General features: G+C 37.3%; 1 protein-coding gene across 1 annotated transcript in view; it reads right to left on the reverse strand.

Moving 5' to 3' along the window:
• The window catches only part of IL23R (interleukin 23 receptor), a 56,606-nt gene extending 45,255 nt beyond the window's left edge, over window positions 1–11,351 (reverse strand). The window contains exons 1-4 of the mRNA XM_026497852.4: window positions 11,267–11,351; window positions 9,873–9,975; window positions 6,921–7,217; window positions 1,713–1,836 (exon numbers count right to left, since the gene is read on the reverse strand). Of these exons, the coding sequence (XP_026353637.1) occupies window positions 1,713–1,836; window positions 6,921–7,217; window positions 9,873–9,942 (491 nt within the window). The 5' untranslated portion in view covers window positions 9,943–9,975; window positions 11,267–11,351. The remainder of the gene's footprint in view (window positions 1–1,712; window positions 1,837–6,920; window positions 7,218–9,872; window positions 9,976–11,266) is intronic.
• Between the last annotated feature and the right edge of the window lie 6,912 nt (window positions 11,352–18,263).

Below are 18,263 nucleotides of genomic sequence, written 5' to 3' on the forward strand. Positions count from 1 at the left end.
CCTATGCCTAATTTCCATGTTTCCATCATCTCTTTGATACCTGACCTTGCCTCTGTCTAACCCCTGCTTAGAATGAAAGGTGTGAGCGCCTTGCCCGTGGCATGTAGCTGGTAACTGCAGGCTTAGCAATGTATTCATAAAATCTGCCCAGTTTCTACACAGAATTTCTTGAATGAAGAGGTGTTACTTTTTATGTTTCACTTAATCACAGTTATTCTGAGTACATCATAGGTGGAGAGAGAGAGAGAGAGAGAGAGAGAGAGAGAGAGAGAGAGATTGGAAGATTATTCTCTTTTACTATAACTATTAAACCATGTCAGCAGAAGGTAACGAGATTGGGAAGAAGGCAGTCAGGCCATTTCAAATCCCACCTCTCCCTCTCTGTAGCTGTGTGGCCCTGATGTATCACCTAACCCCACCGAGCATCAGTCACCTTGTCTACAAAAATCAGAAAAATAATCCTATGTACCTCACAAGGCTGTATAAGGGATTAAATGAAGTAGCACATATAAAGCTTTTGGCCAAATGCTTGGCAAATAGTAAGGGCCCCATAAATGCTTTTTAAAAAATAAGTAGTTTGGGGATTTTTTTGAGAGTTACAAACAGAAAAATGTATACTTCAATTACACTATTGAAGGCATTCTTTAAAAAACAAATAAACTAAACAAAATGAGAAACATGGATGGATGACCAACTTAGCCCAATTTGCCCATACCTTTTTTTTTAATCAGTGGTTTTATTTCCAACTTTTAACAATAACAGAGGATTCCAAAACAGACTAATATACATGAATATAGTCTAAGCGTAACAAAGAAAGAATTCAGCTATGTACATTGGAGGGAAGGGGATTTTTTTATCAACCTTTTCCTATTTTGCCATTTCTGAACAAGCATACATGTTTTCCCAATTTAATTTACTACAAAGTAGTACAACTTTTACGATCAACCATTTATCTGTAAGCATAAAACTTAAGAGATTTGGGCTGGCTGGACATCTTGGCTCCTGAAGTCTGGTTATTGTTAAGAATGTAACAAAAGAGTATTTCCTGAAAGCTCTCCTGGACTCCACATAGAAAATTATCACTTTCGCTCAGTTATTACTTTCAGTTTTAAAACTGAAAGTCCTGGGTCCTGGGAACTTCCGTAGTCTCAGACAAACCAGAAAAGATGGTCAGCCTGTACAGACACCAAATTTAAGATTTGGAGATCATTATTAATAACTAATGGCTTCCATGAATTTAGTGCTAATGGTGGACCTGGCGCTGTGCTACATGCTTGAAAAGCCAAATTCCACTGATGATTAGAATAAACCTGTGTATTAGGTTCTATTCTTATACCCGTTTTAAAGATCAAAGAAAAGCAATTTGGAGAGGTTGACCAAATTGCCTAAACACTAGTAAGAGGATAGAGCTGGGATGAAAGCAAAGGTCTTTTTAAAACTATTCCGTGCTGTATTGCCATTAGGTCCCTGCCCCCCGTTATATACTAATGAATTAAAGGACAGAATGTTTATAGAACGCATTGTCTCAGAGAATGAAAATATGAATGGCCCAAAAAGGGTTGGGGTAGCTTCACTGATGATAATTAGGGAGTTGGGGGTAATCAGTGTACGTTTACTGTTTAAGACTCATTTTTTGGGGGATCCTTGCTGGAGGCAGAACACTGGCTGGACTGGAGTGCAATTGCTCATGTTAAACTGTTGCAGGAACCTACCTCTTCACGTACACCACATACTTTGTGTCTATGTAGGTGGGCTTCCCGGAGTTCCAGGTACAAGTCATGTTGCCTGAATATTCATAAATGACACAGGTTACCTTGTCAGGAACGTCTGGTGGATCTGCAACAAAATGTATCACTTAGGAGCCACCCTAGAAACATAAACTTCTTTATAAAGTAGTTAGTTGATAAACTTTCCATTTTATTTAGGAAAACATCCCAATCAGCACTCAGTACCTCCCTCATTCAATCCCTACCACCTCACCTAACAACCTACTTTGCCATCAAGCAATACTACTCTCCTTCGTAATACTTTGCTATATTCTCCACTCCTTTGGGGATACTAATGTGATCGAGTTTCTCCCATCCAAAAAAAAAAAAAAAAATCACTCCTTAAATCCTCTCTCTTCATCTACCGCTGTATCTCCTTTTCTTAACAGCTAAACTAAGGGTCCTATATTATATTGGTCTTTTACTTCAGCTCCCATTCGCTCTTGGACCCCAGACAATCAAGATTCAGACCCACAATTCCATCAAAACCACTGTTGCTATGGTCATTAGTGACTTTCTAATCAACAAATTCCGAGATATCTGTGCAGTCACCATTGAGTATGACTTCTGCAGCATATGTAAGTAAACTGTAATACACTCCTAAAATATATCCCAAAACAAAGATGTAGACGATAATTTAAGTATCTAGCCTCTGGAAAGTACTAGAAATATGTTTAATTAAGGAAATTCTGGCCATATGATAAAGTGAAAAATGCAGGTTGCAAAACAGTGTAATATAGAGATCTCATTTGAGAGGGAGACAGAGAGAGGGTTTGGGAAGGAGGAGAGAGAAGGAGAAAGGGAAAGAGAGAGAGAAACTAAAACTTGAAAGACATATTTCAAAGTAATTAAAGAGGGATTGTTAGTAGTGAGATTGTGGAATTATAGAAATGATGGGTATTTCCTTTCTGCTGGTCTAAATTTTTAAAAACCTTCTCTTGTATCCAATTTGATTTTACAATTAAAAAACAATTTCAAGCAGTAAGAACATACGAAAGTACTTTGAAACATTTTGGTTACAATGGGGAGAAACTGGACTCCAAATAAGTGAAAAGAAATATTTAAGTTTTATTTGAGTCTTAAAGGAGGTAGGTCTGGAAACATAAACTTGAGTCATTTTGAATATTGATTGAGTTGTGATCCCTCACTGATTACGGTGATTTGTGCTAAAGTTATTTTTCCCCTCTGGTTTTAGATAGAGTGCCATTGATTTGGCCATCATAAAAGACAATGGTCAATCTTTTGGGCTATGTTATTCCAGAGCATTCTATATAGAATGAATATTCAGGGTTATAAATGCCTCATGGTTAATTAACTTTGCAAAAGATCAAACATTATATACACACATGCAAATAAGTGCAATATTTGTTAACGTGAAGTATGTAAAGATGGTAGTATGAGTACAGTTGTGAGAATAAGACCGGGTTGTTGCTAATCTCATTGCCAGTTTATCCAACATCAAGGATGAAAACCCGCTGTACAGCCAGGTATCAGAGAGTACCCTGAAACATACAAGGATGAGGTTTATGTGTTTGCTTTTTCCTACCAATCCCATCCCTCCCCTGTTATTGGAGCATTTACTAATCACTGGCCAGATTTCTTGCTAATTCAGAGCCTAGCCAAGGATCATTTTCTACTGAGAGTTTCTTGAAGGTAGAGTCCCTCTTTTTGAATTTCTAGCATTTAAAATATTTTTGGTGCGTGGCAACCACTCAGGAAAGTTTATCTCATAATTTGATTGGCTTGCATAATAAAATGATAATGAGGAGAATTTAAAACGCACAGAGGCGTTATGCTTCTGACAAAGATCACTGCAATTCCTTTCCCAAGGAGAGCTCAGGCCAGCCTAATTGTGCCAGGAATTATACTAGATCGCAACGTTAAAGACAAATATTCAGGGGCTTTTGTTGGATAAAAAGTCTGCTTTCCTCACTATAAGTAGAGGTCAAAGATGGTCAAAATTTAAGTCAAATATATTTAAGCTTTTGAATAAATGATTAAGTGGAAACAGACTGTTCCATGTAGGGTTTACTTTAATTTGGTATTTTTAAATGAATAAAGACATCATGTAGTATTTTTATCTCATGATTGGTGTGGAACTGATAAAATAAACTTCCCATAATATGTGTACATTTAACCACAGATGAGATTCTAGGAAGTGTTTAAAAGGATGACTAAAAATGGAAATTGTGATAATAATAGTTCATATTTCACAAATTACATATTAAAGTACAGAAGCTTTTAAACATATTTGGATTTCTCTTCAGGGAAAGCACTGACTCATTTATTTTCTCTCTCTTTTATGATTTGTTTCCAGTCTTAAAAAAAATACACATAATCATTTGATTCAAAACAGTGGTGATAAGTTAACATAGTAAAACTCACAGGACAAATACCGTGTGATCAAAGGAACCCAGTGAAAGCAGTCTGATTTCTAGAGTACCACAAAAACCCTCAAAAACCTTTTTTTGACCTACTTAAATAGGAAGCTTTGTTTGCTAAGAATGCAGAGCCCAAGAACATGGGGTTCTTGGGTCCAAGAGTTAGAGTCAATTCTTACCTGGCAGTTACAATTTCACACTCATAACCAGAGCCCTCTGTAAGAAGTTAAATAACAAGGTAAATAAATGGAAAGAGTGGTGTTCTTTCTAAGCAGCCAGCAGCAGAGAATCTAAATTCTTCTATGATATTGTCCCAGGAGGGGAGCAAAGGCTGTTCTCTGACCCTGAACATGGCCTGGGGGTTGCGTTTGGGAATAGAGGCCCTCAGCCAGCACTGGAAGAGCTATTGGGGGTAATTTGTCGCTCAAATTGCAACCCAAGGAAGGAGGCATACTTCTTTTGCCTCCTTTCTTCCTCTGGCTTAAATTAAAAGCTGACCTTTCCCCATAACTGTGAAAATTGCTTATTTGCCCTCCAAAGAAATTGTGTCTTCTCTCAACACCCCACCTCCACCCGCAAAGGATAAATAGTAAAATATTTAAGCATTGTTATTTATGTTTCCTGAGGATGTGGACAAGCTAAGGCGTCCTCATACATCAGATTAAGATATCTGCCTGTGCCTTCAGTTCCCATAATTTAGGGCAAGTTTAGTATGCTATTATCAATTTAAGGCATGAGTTGGCCAACTTTGTTCTTTGACCCCAAAACTTACTCCTCTCCTTCCTCAATTCACCTCTACCACCTCCAGTAGCTCTTCTTTGTTTTGAAAATCATGCAAGATCAGGTTCCCAGAATTAAGTACAATGGCCTTATTTAGAACAAGGAAGCCTCTGGCTTCTCAGGTGTCCACTCTAGGGGCAAGTGGTGACCACCAGGTGGTCTTGCTCTTGCTAGTTAAGGTCTAGAGATGAGGAAGAATAAGAACTCATATTTGATTGTCAAAAGTATGAATGAAGGGAGCATGACAAAGATCCCAAAGCCCTCTATCTTTCTTCACTGAAATTGGATCCAGATGCTCTAGGGAATGAATCTGTGGGTTAAAACCGTGCTGAATTTATTGACCTATTTCTCGTAATACCAGAACCAAGAATTAAGTATATAATTATACAAGTGAGCTCATATTACTATGATAGCTTACAAATCTTCAGAATACTATAAATACAAATTGAATTTGGCAGGTATTTTTAAGATGAAAGTGATTTTTCTTTTTCTTTTTTTCAATATTTTATTTATTTTAGAAAGGGAGAGAAAGCCTGTGCACAAGCGAGCAGGTGGAGGGGCAGAAGGAGAGGCAGAGGGAGAAGCAGATTCCCCTCTGAGCAGGGAGCCCTATGTGGGGCTTGATCCCAGCACCTTGAGATCATGACCTGAGCCAAAGGCAGCCGCTTAACCAACTGAGACCCCCAGGCAACCCCTAATTTTTTTCTTAATATTTACAGTAACAAAAAATGATTCACATTTGGGACAGTGGGATTAGGAGCAGGGAATTATGTCAGAATCTCCTCATGTTTTATCAAAAGCATGCAATTTTAAGGGTTTGGGCACACTGGTGTTGTACTTTAAAGTGTGTAATATATTTTCAAATAGTTTATTAAAATTTGGTGCTTACTATAGCTGGTATAACTGGCTTCATTTCACAGACATGGAATCAAGGCTCGGACAGGTTAACAGCCAGTAAGAAGTATAGCAGGAACACAAAGCTAGTTTTGCAATTATTTTTTCTCCCTAAATCTTAGCCTCAAAATTTCTTGATGAGATCCACTTCAAGGTGGATGATATTAGTTTGGAAAGGAAATAAATAAAAAACATAAATGCAGAGCAGATGAAAAGAACAACACTTAAAATCTGAGGACCCTGTTCCTCATGTGTGCTGTTTGGGCAGGCTGGTGTTAAAATTTTGTGTGTGTGTTTTTTTAAAGATTTTATTTATTTATTTGACAGAGAGAAAGATAGCCAGCAAGAGAGGGAACACAGGCAGGGGGAATGGGAGAGGAAGAAGCAGGCTCCCAGAGAAGGAGCCCAATGTGGGGCTCGATCCCAGGACCCTAGGATCATGCCCTGAGCTGAAGGCAGACGCTTAATGACTGAGCCACCCAGGCACCCCTAAACTTTTGTTTTTTGAGTGCATCTGCAACATTAAAAAATTTGTGGAGTTTACATTGAAAATCTATATTTCTGTCTTCTTTTAAAGAGTCAAAAAATTTAGGAATATGGGATCTCATAAATGATAGAGCTGGGCAGTGGCTGTCCCCAGTAGATCATCTATGTGCTTTCCTCTCTGCACAGATCCTACCAGCCTCCTTGATTCATAGTTTACCAACCTGGCCCCTGGAAGCATTTAGGTTTGCAATTCCTATATTAAACTAATACAAGAAGTAAATTATATTAATTTGTCTATTTTTAGAAAATGTTTTATTTTTTAATTTTTTAAAAGATTTTAGTTATTTACTCATTTGACAGAAAGAGAGAGAGAACACAAACAGAGTGGCAAGCAGAGGAAGACGGAAAAGCAGGCCCCCCCACTGAGCAGGGAACCTAACCTCCCCGTTGAACAGGGTACCCTACTCAGGGCTGGATCCCAGGACCCTGGGATCATGACCTGAGCTGAAGGCAAACGCCCAACCGACTGAGCCACCTAGGCGCCCCGACAAGATTTTAGACTAGCTTGCTAGATTAGCTTTCATTTGAATTTTGAATGCATCCCAACACTTACATCCAGCAGAAATGTCTTTTCCACATATCAGTGTCTCTTGAAAATATCCAGGACATTCAGCAGTGCAGTACATAGAAGCATGTGGCTCCAGAAAGTTGTTATACCAAAGCCGAGCTGTCGTTTTGTTAATTCTTGTGACTTGAAATCTTTCTTTGATGCCATTTTTATAAAAATAAAGTTTCCTTGGTTGGCAGTTCTTAATTGCTGCTTGACAGTATATAGAGATATTCATACCCATCTTAAAAATTGTGGCTGGTTCTACCCAGATGTGGCCAGAGCAGTTTATATTTGTAATTCCTGGAAACAAATAGATAAAATTTTAAAAATTCCATGTAAAACATTAAGACAAGAGATTCAAAAGAATATGCTGTTGCATTTAAATTTTCTTTTCTATTAACTAAATGATTTTCATTGGAAAAAAGTTTTAGGACTAACTATCTTTTAACTGATTAGTTTATTATAATGTGCTTTTACTGTACGTCTGTTGATGCTCAGCAACATGGGACAAAACTAGAGTCAGCCTTTAGCTACTCTAAGAGGAAATATAATTAGCTCTCCTATTTTAAAGTAGAGAACTGAGGCATTATGAGGCTATGCCATTTTTCAAAGGTAAGGTTAGAAATAACACTTGGCACTGCAGAATCCAAACCCCATTCTCTAGCTACTCAATCAGTAGTTCATTGTTCTGTAGATAATGGCTACTTTTATCAGAAAATTATGAGTTTAGGGGCTCCTGGGTGGCTCAGTTGGTTGTGTCTGCCTTCAGCAGGTCATGATCTCAGGGTCCTGGGATCGAGTCCCGCATCAGGCTCCCTGCTCAGTGAGGAGCCTGCTTCTCTCTCTCCCTCTGCCCTTCACCCTGCTTGTGCTCTCTCCCTCTCTCAAATAAATGAAATCTTTAAAAAAAAAAGAAAATTATGAGTTTAATGAATAAAATCATACTAATGACAAAAATTTATTGCTTGATAACCACTTAAAATTCGTCATTAAGTTAATAATATGGGAAAATGTTCTGAATATATTTTGTTAAAAAGCAAATTGTAGAACAACATATTTAATATAGGCTTAATATCAGAAATAGATGAATGAAGAGAAACACACTAAGATATTAACAATGATAATCTCTGTGTGTTAGACTAATTTTTTCATTTTTAATTACATTCTTCTGTGTTTTAAAGATTATATAATGAATGTATTACTTTCATAACCCAAAATAATAATTTAAAGTCATTTTCATATGCTCAAATGACAGTGCAATGCAATATCAGTTAAATTAAATTCTCATCAAGGAAAATTTATTATTGTCTTTTTCTGGAAATACTTGCATTAAAATATCTTAAAATCTTATCAAAATAGTGATAAAGGCAAGTATTTGATTTTAAAAGGTCTTTAGACTTCAATGCTTAAAGAATTAACTTGTATAATACAATTGTAATTGAATATTCCATTTACATAATGAACATTTATGCATAAATTATAAGTATTTAAATGTTGAAGTACTGATAAAATAATTCCATCATTATTAAGAGAACATCAAAGCCAAAGACATGAAAAGGAAGTTTTAAGAAAGCTCCAACTGCTTTAAATAAGGTCAACAATTCAAGTTTAGACAAACTGAATCTCTAGGACTTTAAAAAATATGTGAATACTATCATGGAATTATTATGAGTAGTGTTTGAAAAACATAGCGAATATAAAAAAGTCAGAAGACTTCAGATTTGAACAAATGTTGTTCTGGTTTTCAAAAATAGAATAAAGAAGAACCCCAGAAACTTTGGACCACTGAGCTTTACTACATTCAGGAATAAATTAGTAAGTCAATGATTTCTCAGTACCTAAAAAAAATCAGTAATTAGTGGGAATCAACACAGATTGTGTAAGAATAAGTTACACAAATATGTTAATTTCATTTTTAATAGGATTAGTAGATTGATCAGAGGAATGTAAAACTTTTCTAAAGATTTTTTTAAATTTCAGCAGAGCTATTTAAAAAGGGGAACTTGGAAAAAATGTAGTCTGGATGCTATTAAAACTATTCATAGATTGAACAATAATATATAAAATAATTTCTTTTATCTCTTTTTTAAGATTTTATTTATTTATTTGAGAGAGAGAGAGAGCATGAGCGGGGTGAAGGGGAGAGGGAGAAGCAGACTTCCTGCTGAGCAGGGTGCCTGATGCAGGGCTCGATCCCAGGACTCATGACCTGTGCATAAAGCAGATGCTTAACAAACTAAGCCACCCAGGCGTCCCTGTAAGATAATTTCTAATGGACAGCTTGAGGGTCTCTAATGTCTTTGCAAAGCTTTCTACAAAGTCTAGAAACCTACTTTGATGTTGCTTGTCTCCCGATAAATGAATTTTTGCCAACTGCCCAGGACACAAAGCCCTCTGTAGAAACTCTCAAACGCTAACAGCTATCCTGCCTGAATTTCTGATGATCCCCTTCCTGGATTCCTCAAAGCTGCTTACGCCTGTATCTGTAACAGTGCCAGATGTTTGTGTGAATTGTAAGATGGGAATGATAATAGCACAATATTATTGTACAAAGTTGTGAGGAATAAAAGGGTTAGCATAGTGCCTGACACATAGTAACTGTCAACAAATGGTTTGTGGAGTTGAATTAAATCCAAATGTTTGATGCATTATCATGTAACAGTTGTAACAGTTCAAAGATAGAACATGCCAACTCAGAATAATTAGCTTCTTCATGGAAATGTTCATATATGAGTTAGAGGTTTGTTCCTTAGGGATGCTTGAGAAAAGATTCCTGCCATTAGGAGGGAGGTTGGACTCTTATTTCATTCATGCATATAATTTTTATGTGCATGTAGTTTTTCCCAATCTAATAATTGTTGATTCTTCAGAGATCTTAGCATAATGCCTTGAAAATAACAAACACTCAACATTTTTTTGAACAAAAAGTAACAATAGGTACTAAAAATACTATACCTCCATGACACCAGTTGAAGAATATGTAAAGAGCTATTATCACATCCCATTGAATTGTGACCTGATTCATTCCTGAAACCAGGTAAAAGCTCTTTGTTGCCCTCTAGAAAAGAAAAAAATATGAAAAATGTTTAAATTGCTATATTTTAATAAAATAACAATAATAAAAGGCCTTATGTTTTTTCCTGTTATTATTGCCTTTGATGAGACCATTTCAATAGGAAGAAAAGAAGGAAGGATGGAAGAAAAGAGAAAGGGGAGAATGGAAGGGAAGAGGAAACAAAGAAAAGTCAGTGGTGTGTGAGGAGGTGTAATACAGAGAGAGAAGTAAAGCAAAAGAGTTACCTTTTGTACTCTTCGAAAGTCACTATGAATTACGTTAGTAGGACATTTTGACCCTTGATAAAATACACTTTCTTCTAATCTTGTCTCTCTCATCAGAAACCCTGCTTTAACTCCCGATGCTAAATTCTCCTGGCCAGATTTCTGTGCCTAAGAAGCTCCAGAAGTATCGGTCTTTGATGAGTTAAGCTTGGGAAAAGCCAAAAATTGCAGTGCTTCAGAAAGAAAGCATTCAAAATGAGGAAAGATGAAGTGAGACAAAGCCATAGGTGCTCTCGCCAGTTAAATTTATTTAAAAAAGCCTTTTCATCTTTGGACAATTCAAAAGAAACAGTTATGTAAATTCCAAACAATATTGCCATTCGTTTACAATTAGAGTTGCGTTATTTAATCGGTTACTCAATAACCAACATTAGTTATTTTTATCTGTTTAATAAAACCTGAGCCTTTCATATAAAATAGAAAAACAAAATCATGACTCATTATATAGCATAAAATATCTGATAACACTTTTTTCTTAAAGATTTTATTTATTTGTTTGAGAGAGAGAGAGAGAGCACGGGATGGGGGGATGAGCAGAGGGAGAGGGAGAAGCAGACTCCATGCAGAGCGCAAAGCCTGATGTGGGGCTCGATCCCACGACCCTGAGATCACTACTTGAGCCGAAATCAAGAGTCAGGCACTCAACCGATTGAACCAACCAGGCGCCCCATCTGATAACATTTTTTAAAAACTGGGATCCCCATGACCCCTATGAATATAGGAATCCCTTTTATAATGTGTTAGCAATATTAAGTTTTCTCTTTATAAATAATAGGCAAAACCAGGCTTAACATGTTCCTGGTAGGAAGTTAACTACTCACCCGATAGAATATATGCAATAATTATTATTTAAAGTGATGTGATATCAGACAGTATTTTAGATCCAACTTTCATCTGTAGCCACTATGTGCCATACCACAAGAAATTATGAGAAAAAACAACCTGGCCCATGTATTTCCAAAAGAACATATAGGTGTTTTTAAGTATTTAGGTAATCATTGTCTCTTTACCTGTCCACTTGCTGGAAGCACATAATTCCACTTCAGAGCCAGGTTGCTACCTTGTTGCCTGCGTCATGTCCTCCTTCCCCACTGCCTGCTTATCAGTAATCACCAGATTTTCAGCAACGAGGCAAATGGAAATGTCAGCGAAGCCCTGACCTACATTTCAGATTCTTGAAGAGAAACTCAAAAACTGTCCAATTCAAAATGACTGGCTCACATGTCACTATTTGGGAAAACCCAGATTACTGAAAGTGAACTGCTTTGTCAGTACTTTTTTTCTCAGTTTAATTTAAAATGATCTGTCTCATCTGAGAAGTAGAACACATATGTAGGCTCTACCTATCAAAATATAACACCAAAATATACAAAATTATAATGCTTAGTTGTTGTTTTTTTAAGATTTTTAAAATTTATTTATCTATTTATTTATTTGACAGTGAGAGAGGGAACACAAGCAGGGGGAGTGGAAGAGGGAGAAGCAGGCTTCCCGCTGAGCAGGGAGCCTGACACGTGTCTGGATCCCACAGTCTTGGGATCATGATCTGAGCCTAAGGCAGACGCTTGATAACTGAGCCACCCAGGTGCCCCTAATGCTTAGTTTTTAATTTGCAATTAAACATACCAAAAATATAATGTTTAGTTTTAATTTGCAATTAAATATACCAAAATACAATGCTAATTTTAACTTGCAGTTAACATTGATATTTATTATGAACCAGTTTCTTAAGACAGTTTAAATGCTACTGTTGACCATTTATTCACCGAGCATTTTTGAGTGCCTAACGTGTCGGGCATTGTTCTGAGCATTAAAGATATAATGGTGATTAATTACTGAACAGCTCTTTTGTTGTATTGTTTATAGTGATTCAATTACAGATCAGTTAACTATCACCCATGCTTTAACAGGATTCTACAAGCAAATAAAAAATTACCAAATATTTGGGGCATTTATAGTCAACGTCACCAGGGGCTTTTCCCAGCATATTCTTTCTTCCCACGTCCTTTATTGCTTCAACATGACTATCTTTTCACTCTGTGTATTTCTTTTTATTGTAAATGACAGTTAAGTCACTTGTTTCAATGAAATTCTTTTTAAAAATTTTTTATTATGTTAGTCACCATACAGTACATCATTCTTTTTTGATGTAGTGAACCTTGATTCATTATTTGCGTATAACACCCAGTGCTCATTGCAATATGTGCCCTCCTTAATACCCATCACTGAGGTACCCCATCCCCCCAAGCCCCTCCCCTCTGAAATCCTCAGATTATTTCCTGGAGTCCATAGTCTTTCATAGTTCGTCTCCCTTTCTGATTTCCCCCCCTTCAGTTTTCCCTCCCTTACCCTAATGTCCTCTGTGCTATTTCTTATGTTCCACATATAAGTGAAACCATATGATAATTGTCTTTCTCTGCTTGACTTATTTCACTTAGCATAATCCCTCCAGTTCCATCGATGAAATTCTTAAAGCCTTCCATCCTGCCTTTTAAATGCTTATTATATCATTGGTACCCAGAGCATTAGAATACTCTGGGGAAACATTTGAAACATTTCTATGCTCAGATTTATTCTAGACAATAAAAATTAGAATTTTTGTGGGTGAAGACTGGGCATCAATTTTTTTAATCCCAAGTGATTATAATGAAGAGTCAGGCTCGAGACCTACTGGATTATAAGAGTAAGAGTGTCTTTGAAGACCACACAGAAGAAAGGATTGTCACCTGGGTTTTAATGATTAGTAACAATTTTCCAAGCTGTGAAGGAGAGGGTGTGGGAAACATTTCTCATACAAGAACAGAAAGTGCAAGCAATAGAGATGTTTTGGGACTGGCTGGTTGTTTCTTCGGGTTGAAGGAAATAGGATATGAGCTGGAAAACTACGGTCAGTAGCAGAACATAATTAATTACTGGGCCTTGTATTCCTGCTAAGTAGTTTAACCTTTGTCTTAAAATCAGTCAGAGATAACCAAGATTGGTAAGCAGAGAAATAACATAATCAGATTGGATTTTTAAAAGATAATTCTAATTATTGTGTGGAGAATTGAATGAAGATGAAGAGCCCAGTTAGGAGGCTTTTGAAAAGCAAAAGCTAATGAGGTCCCAAAACAAAGCAGAGGCAGTCAGAACTAAGGGGAAAAAATGGAACTGAGAGTATGTGAAGGAAGATTAGATAGGCCATGGTGACCAGTAAAGGAATGGAATCCCCTGGAGTTATGCAGTAAACGACACATATGTGTTTGTGGGGGGGTGAGAATTCAGGAGCACGAAGAGCCTCTGGTAGTGATTTTTGCTGACCCAGTAGATAACAACATTAACCGAGCACACAAAAGGAGGAGTGGTGGGGAAGGGATGAGTTTGGTTCTGGTTATGTTGATTTGGAGGAGCTTACAATATGTTCAGAGAGAACTGTCTGGTGGGCTTTCATAGATACAGGTAAACTTGGGAGAGAAGTTTGAGCTGGAGATCCAAATTTGGAAGATTTCAGCCTGTCAATAGTATTAAAACTTAGATTAGAATAAGAAAACTGAGAGGGCATATCCAGAATGATAAGGGAAGGAAGTAGGTGGCCAAAAGCAGAAAATCTTACCAAAGGACAGGAAGAGATACAAGGAGTGTGTGGCCGACATCAAATGGTCAGAAATTAAATATGATAAGAACTAAAAGAAAATATTGGATTTGACAGTAGTCTTCCCTTGGAAAAGTTTCAGAAAAGAAATGGAGGTAGAAAGGGAATTGAAGTGAGTTAGAAAAAAAAAATAAAGAGGATATTGGCTAATCTTTCAGGAATTTGGACTGTGAAGATGACATTGATGGAGAAGAACTCAGTGCAAATGAGGATTCATTTATTTTTTTAGTGGGGACCAGTGGTGGTTCCTCTTCTTTGGTGAGCAGTCTGTTCACATCTTTAATCCATTTCATTGGTTGGTTTTTTTTCTAATTATTGAGTTTTGAGAGTTCTTTACATGGTTTGGAAACCAGTTCTTTATTATATGCATTTTACAAATAGTTTTTCCTAGTCTGTGGCTTATCTTTTCATCTTACCAATGTCTTTTGAGATAAGAAATTTTTAATTTTGATCAAGTCTAATTATTTTATTGTTTCATTTGTTTTGTCCTGCTTACATTTTCATCAACAATTAATACATAATCTTGTCTTATGTGTGTTTCTGTTTAAAGACACCTTACTTAATCTATACTGTTGACTAACATTGAACTCAGGGCCAACAACATAATAATTCATGCCTGAACAAAGCTCATCTAACACATGGAGTTTCTTTGTAATTTACATTGCAGCCCTGGACTCATGAACACTAGACAGTACTTTAGGACTATGCTTGGGGGCTGTTTTAAACAGTGAAATCACCAAAGAAGTACAAAATGGGGAAAAAATGTGGGACTAAGAAGACCTCCCAAAAGACGCTTGTTTATAGTACAAGAGCTGAAATGATTTTTTTTTTTAGCTGGGAACTTGCACATTGGGTGACTCAAATTTTTCACCACTCTGCACATGTCTGCAAATTACTGACAAGTGCTGCTAGTATTGATTTGGGGGTTACAAGTATACTTTAGCTGGTTAAACAATTCACAAATTTGGAATCAGGGAATGATGAGGATCAACTACATCAAATCTCAGATATAAGTGGTTTGATTTCATTTGCTAATCAGAAAGTATGAAGACCCACTGTCTTGGCTTTTTCTCCATAGACAAGGTTGCCATCTGGGTATACCAGGACAGTCTAATTTAAACATGTCCCAGAGTAATTATAAAGAACACTCCACTTTATTTTCAAAATTATTCTAGTTTAGATGATATATTGTCACTCTTTTATAGGTCTACAAGTAATAAACTTTGTTTCTTAAAAGTCACACTATTTCAAGTTTTCTCTGGTATTTGGTAAAAGTTTGGAATAGCTGTTGGCTGAGGGGAATGAAAAGGATGGTTGAGTATAAAATGCATGATCCTGAAAACATCATATTTAATTAGTAAGCATAGCTTGAGCTAGTACATCATAATGGAGCATTTCAAATTTTTTCCCATATTTTAAAAAATCCTCTTTAGGGCTCTTAAGGCTAGAACAGAAGAAAACAGCTGAAACTGTTGTACTTATGTAATTGTGCCTTTGTATAAATTGACCTGCCTATTATGCATTGAAAATATCTCCTGTTTCCCTGTCCAGAGGCAACATTGTCATAAACTAACTGGCTACTAGAAGGAACTCCTTGAAGTAGTTAGGATCTCCCAGTTTAAGAAGTATAGCTGGACCAAGACCTGGAATGTTAAACGGGTTGCCTAGCAACACTGGTCTACCCACTGGGGAGCGGGCCTAGAGGGCTCTACCTTGCCTCAGGACAGAGATGCCAGTATGTTGGGGGAAATGAGCAGAACAGGGAGTGGATTCTTGACCCCTGAAAAGGGAACCTAGTGACTTTCGACCCTGAAGAGAGATGGAAAACCCATCACCTCTATCTGGGGAAGTGATGCAGCAGCTCTCGTGTTTTTAATAGTCCTGGCTTAGGGGGGTAATCTGGTTAGAGACGGGGAGTAGGAAACTAGTCCTGAGTTTGTGCTTGCATTGAGGGTACACTGTTTTTACTTAGATTACTGCATTTCTTTGTGATAGCTTTAACAGGAGTGAGCAACTGAATATTATCGTGTGTAAAGCTCCTCAGACATTCCATTGGAGGTACCATTAAATTTGCAAATCCCATTAAGTAGATTTGATTTGGGAAGCTTACAATTTTGTAGAGTGATCAATTCTGTATGAAATAAAGAAATCAGTATCATGGAAGGGTGGGGAAACTGATGGGTGGTTGGATAAGTTGGATTTGATGCAGAGAAGATGGCAACAGCTACCCAAAGGGGCCAGAGGAAGTCCCTTGATATATGGGTATGCTCAGGGAAGATGCTTGTACATATCTGGTCAATTCTTGGTAGGTAGGGTGCTGTGGTACAGCCTAGTCGGTCTCTGTACCTGGGTGGAAAATAGGGGTCCCCATTTGAGAGGGTTTCCAGTACTATAATGGGTAAAGTGTGATTGCATCTGCATGGGTGGGTCCCCAGAAATTGAGGATAAAAGCAGAAAAGCTCACTGTGACTGTGGATGGACATGTACAGTGAGTCACCCTTCATAGCCTAATTAAGATCATTTCTGTATATACTGTGTTAAGGGGCTTGATCCTGGGGTAAAGAACTCTTTGGCACTCTCCAATATACTGTAGACTGTATGTGTAATTGACGTGAAGACTTATTTTGCTAATTTATTGGACATTCTGCCTTTCTGTTGTTATAAGCCCAATGAAAGGGCTGCATATTCCTGAGTGCCTTCCATGTACCAGCATACATGGTACTTGGGGCTGTGACTAGAGAGAGGATGTTAATGGCTTTCAAGGACCCTTCAGTGGGAAAGAAAATTGTATTTAAAAATTAAAATGAAAAAGAATAAAATGCTAATGGGAAGATATGAGAACAGTTAAGGAAGCAGAGAGGAATATACAGCAGCCTCAGGTCCACATTTTTGTAAGCTTCAGGCCTCGGGCTCAGTTTCTTGCATGTTTCCTCCAGTTTGATCACACTTGTGCCTCCGAACTCGATTTTATGTTATCAGCATATCTTTTTCAACTGCCTCTCCTGCTACCCCATCATCCTCCAGTGGGTATGTACCATACCATGCTGACTCAGCTTCACCAGTGGTGTCCAACTCTGTGTCTGGGACTGCCCTGCTTTTCAACACTTACAACTCTGAGTAATTATGAAAAGTAAAATTTTAGTTTAGCAGTCTTTATTTAAGAAGGTAACAGAAAATGTTACTCATTTCAGAAAGCTTTTCATCAAAAATATTGAACTTATTTTTCTAACTTCATGGACTTGAAGTTATGTTTTAATTATCTCGAGGGTAGTCGTACCTGGAAGAACTCATCCTTCAAATATGCCAGATTAATGAGGTGTCATTTTGTTAATTTTCTCAACCACTGAATTAATAACCCCATTATTCATAAAGAGATATGTAGACTCTTTGCAGAGAGATAAATACCATAAATCTTATGACTCATCCAGAGGATGTTACCTTTATGCAGCTGCTCGATTCCTCTCAGCATCGAACACCTGATGGCACGTTCAGCTATGTTGGAGACTGACATACATACAGGCTGAATCATCGCTATTTCCTGTAAGGTGTGCATTAAAGGTCAGCTTTACCTTATTTCCTATGAGCGTGTTAGAGACTTAAGAATGTTTAGAAGTGGAGATGATATCAAAACCTTGTCCTCATTTCTAGCTCTTGGACAGCATGTACACTTCTAAGGAGGTCAGTTTCCTGAGTCTTGATTTCCATCACGTGCCCTTTCCTAAATTTGATTCCTCTGAGAATGAGCCTGGGTATAAATAGCTGCAGGTGCCTTACACACTTAAGGCTTCTCTAGTCTTGACCTGCATTTTATATATATTTTTAGAAATCTGAAGCTTACCAAAATACTTGTATTTCAGCCCATGTTGAGATACTACTTTAGCCAATTTGGGGATATTTGGATCCATTTTGGAATAGTCTGAGTGCCAGGCATAGGAAGCAATATGGGGACTTGTGATTCCTTTTTTTCTTTTTAAGATTTTATTTATTTACTTGAGAGAGAGAGAGAGAGAGTGAGCGGGGGAAAGGCAGAGGGAAAGGGGGAGGGAAACTCAAGCAGACTCTGCCCTGGGCTCAGAGCCTGATACAGGGCTCAATCTCACAACTCTGAGATCATGACTTGAGCCAAAATCAAGAGTCTGATGCTTAACCGACTGAGCCACCCAGGTGCCCCAGTTATTTTCTTAAATTTAAGTGAAATTTTTGATGGACTATTGCAGTTTTTCCAGACACATTGGGTAAAATTCATGTGTTAAAATTTTACTTGATTTTTTTTTCAGATTTAATATACTTCATTCCATAAGCTAGTTTGTGGCATATTTGTTCCTATTATAGCTTAGTTGAACCTGTTTCATCATCTAAAATGTTAAAAAATTTCT

Source organism: Ursus arctos, unplaced genomic scaffold, assembly GCF_023065955.2.
Source record: "Ursus arctos isolate Adak ecotype North America unplaced genomic scaffold, UrsArc2.0 scaffold_12, whole genome shotgun sequence".
NCBI classification, from domain to species: Eukaryota; Metazoa; Chordata; class Mammalia; order Carnivora; family Ursidae; genus Ursus; species Ursus arctos.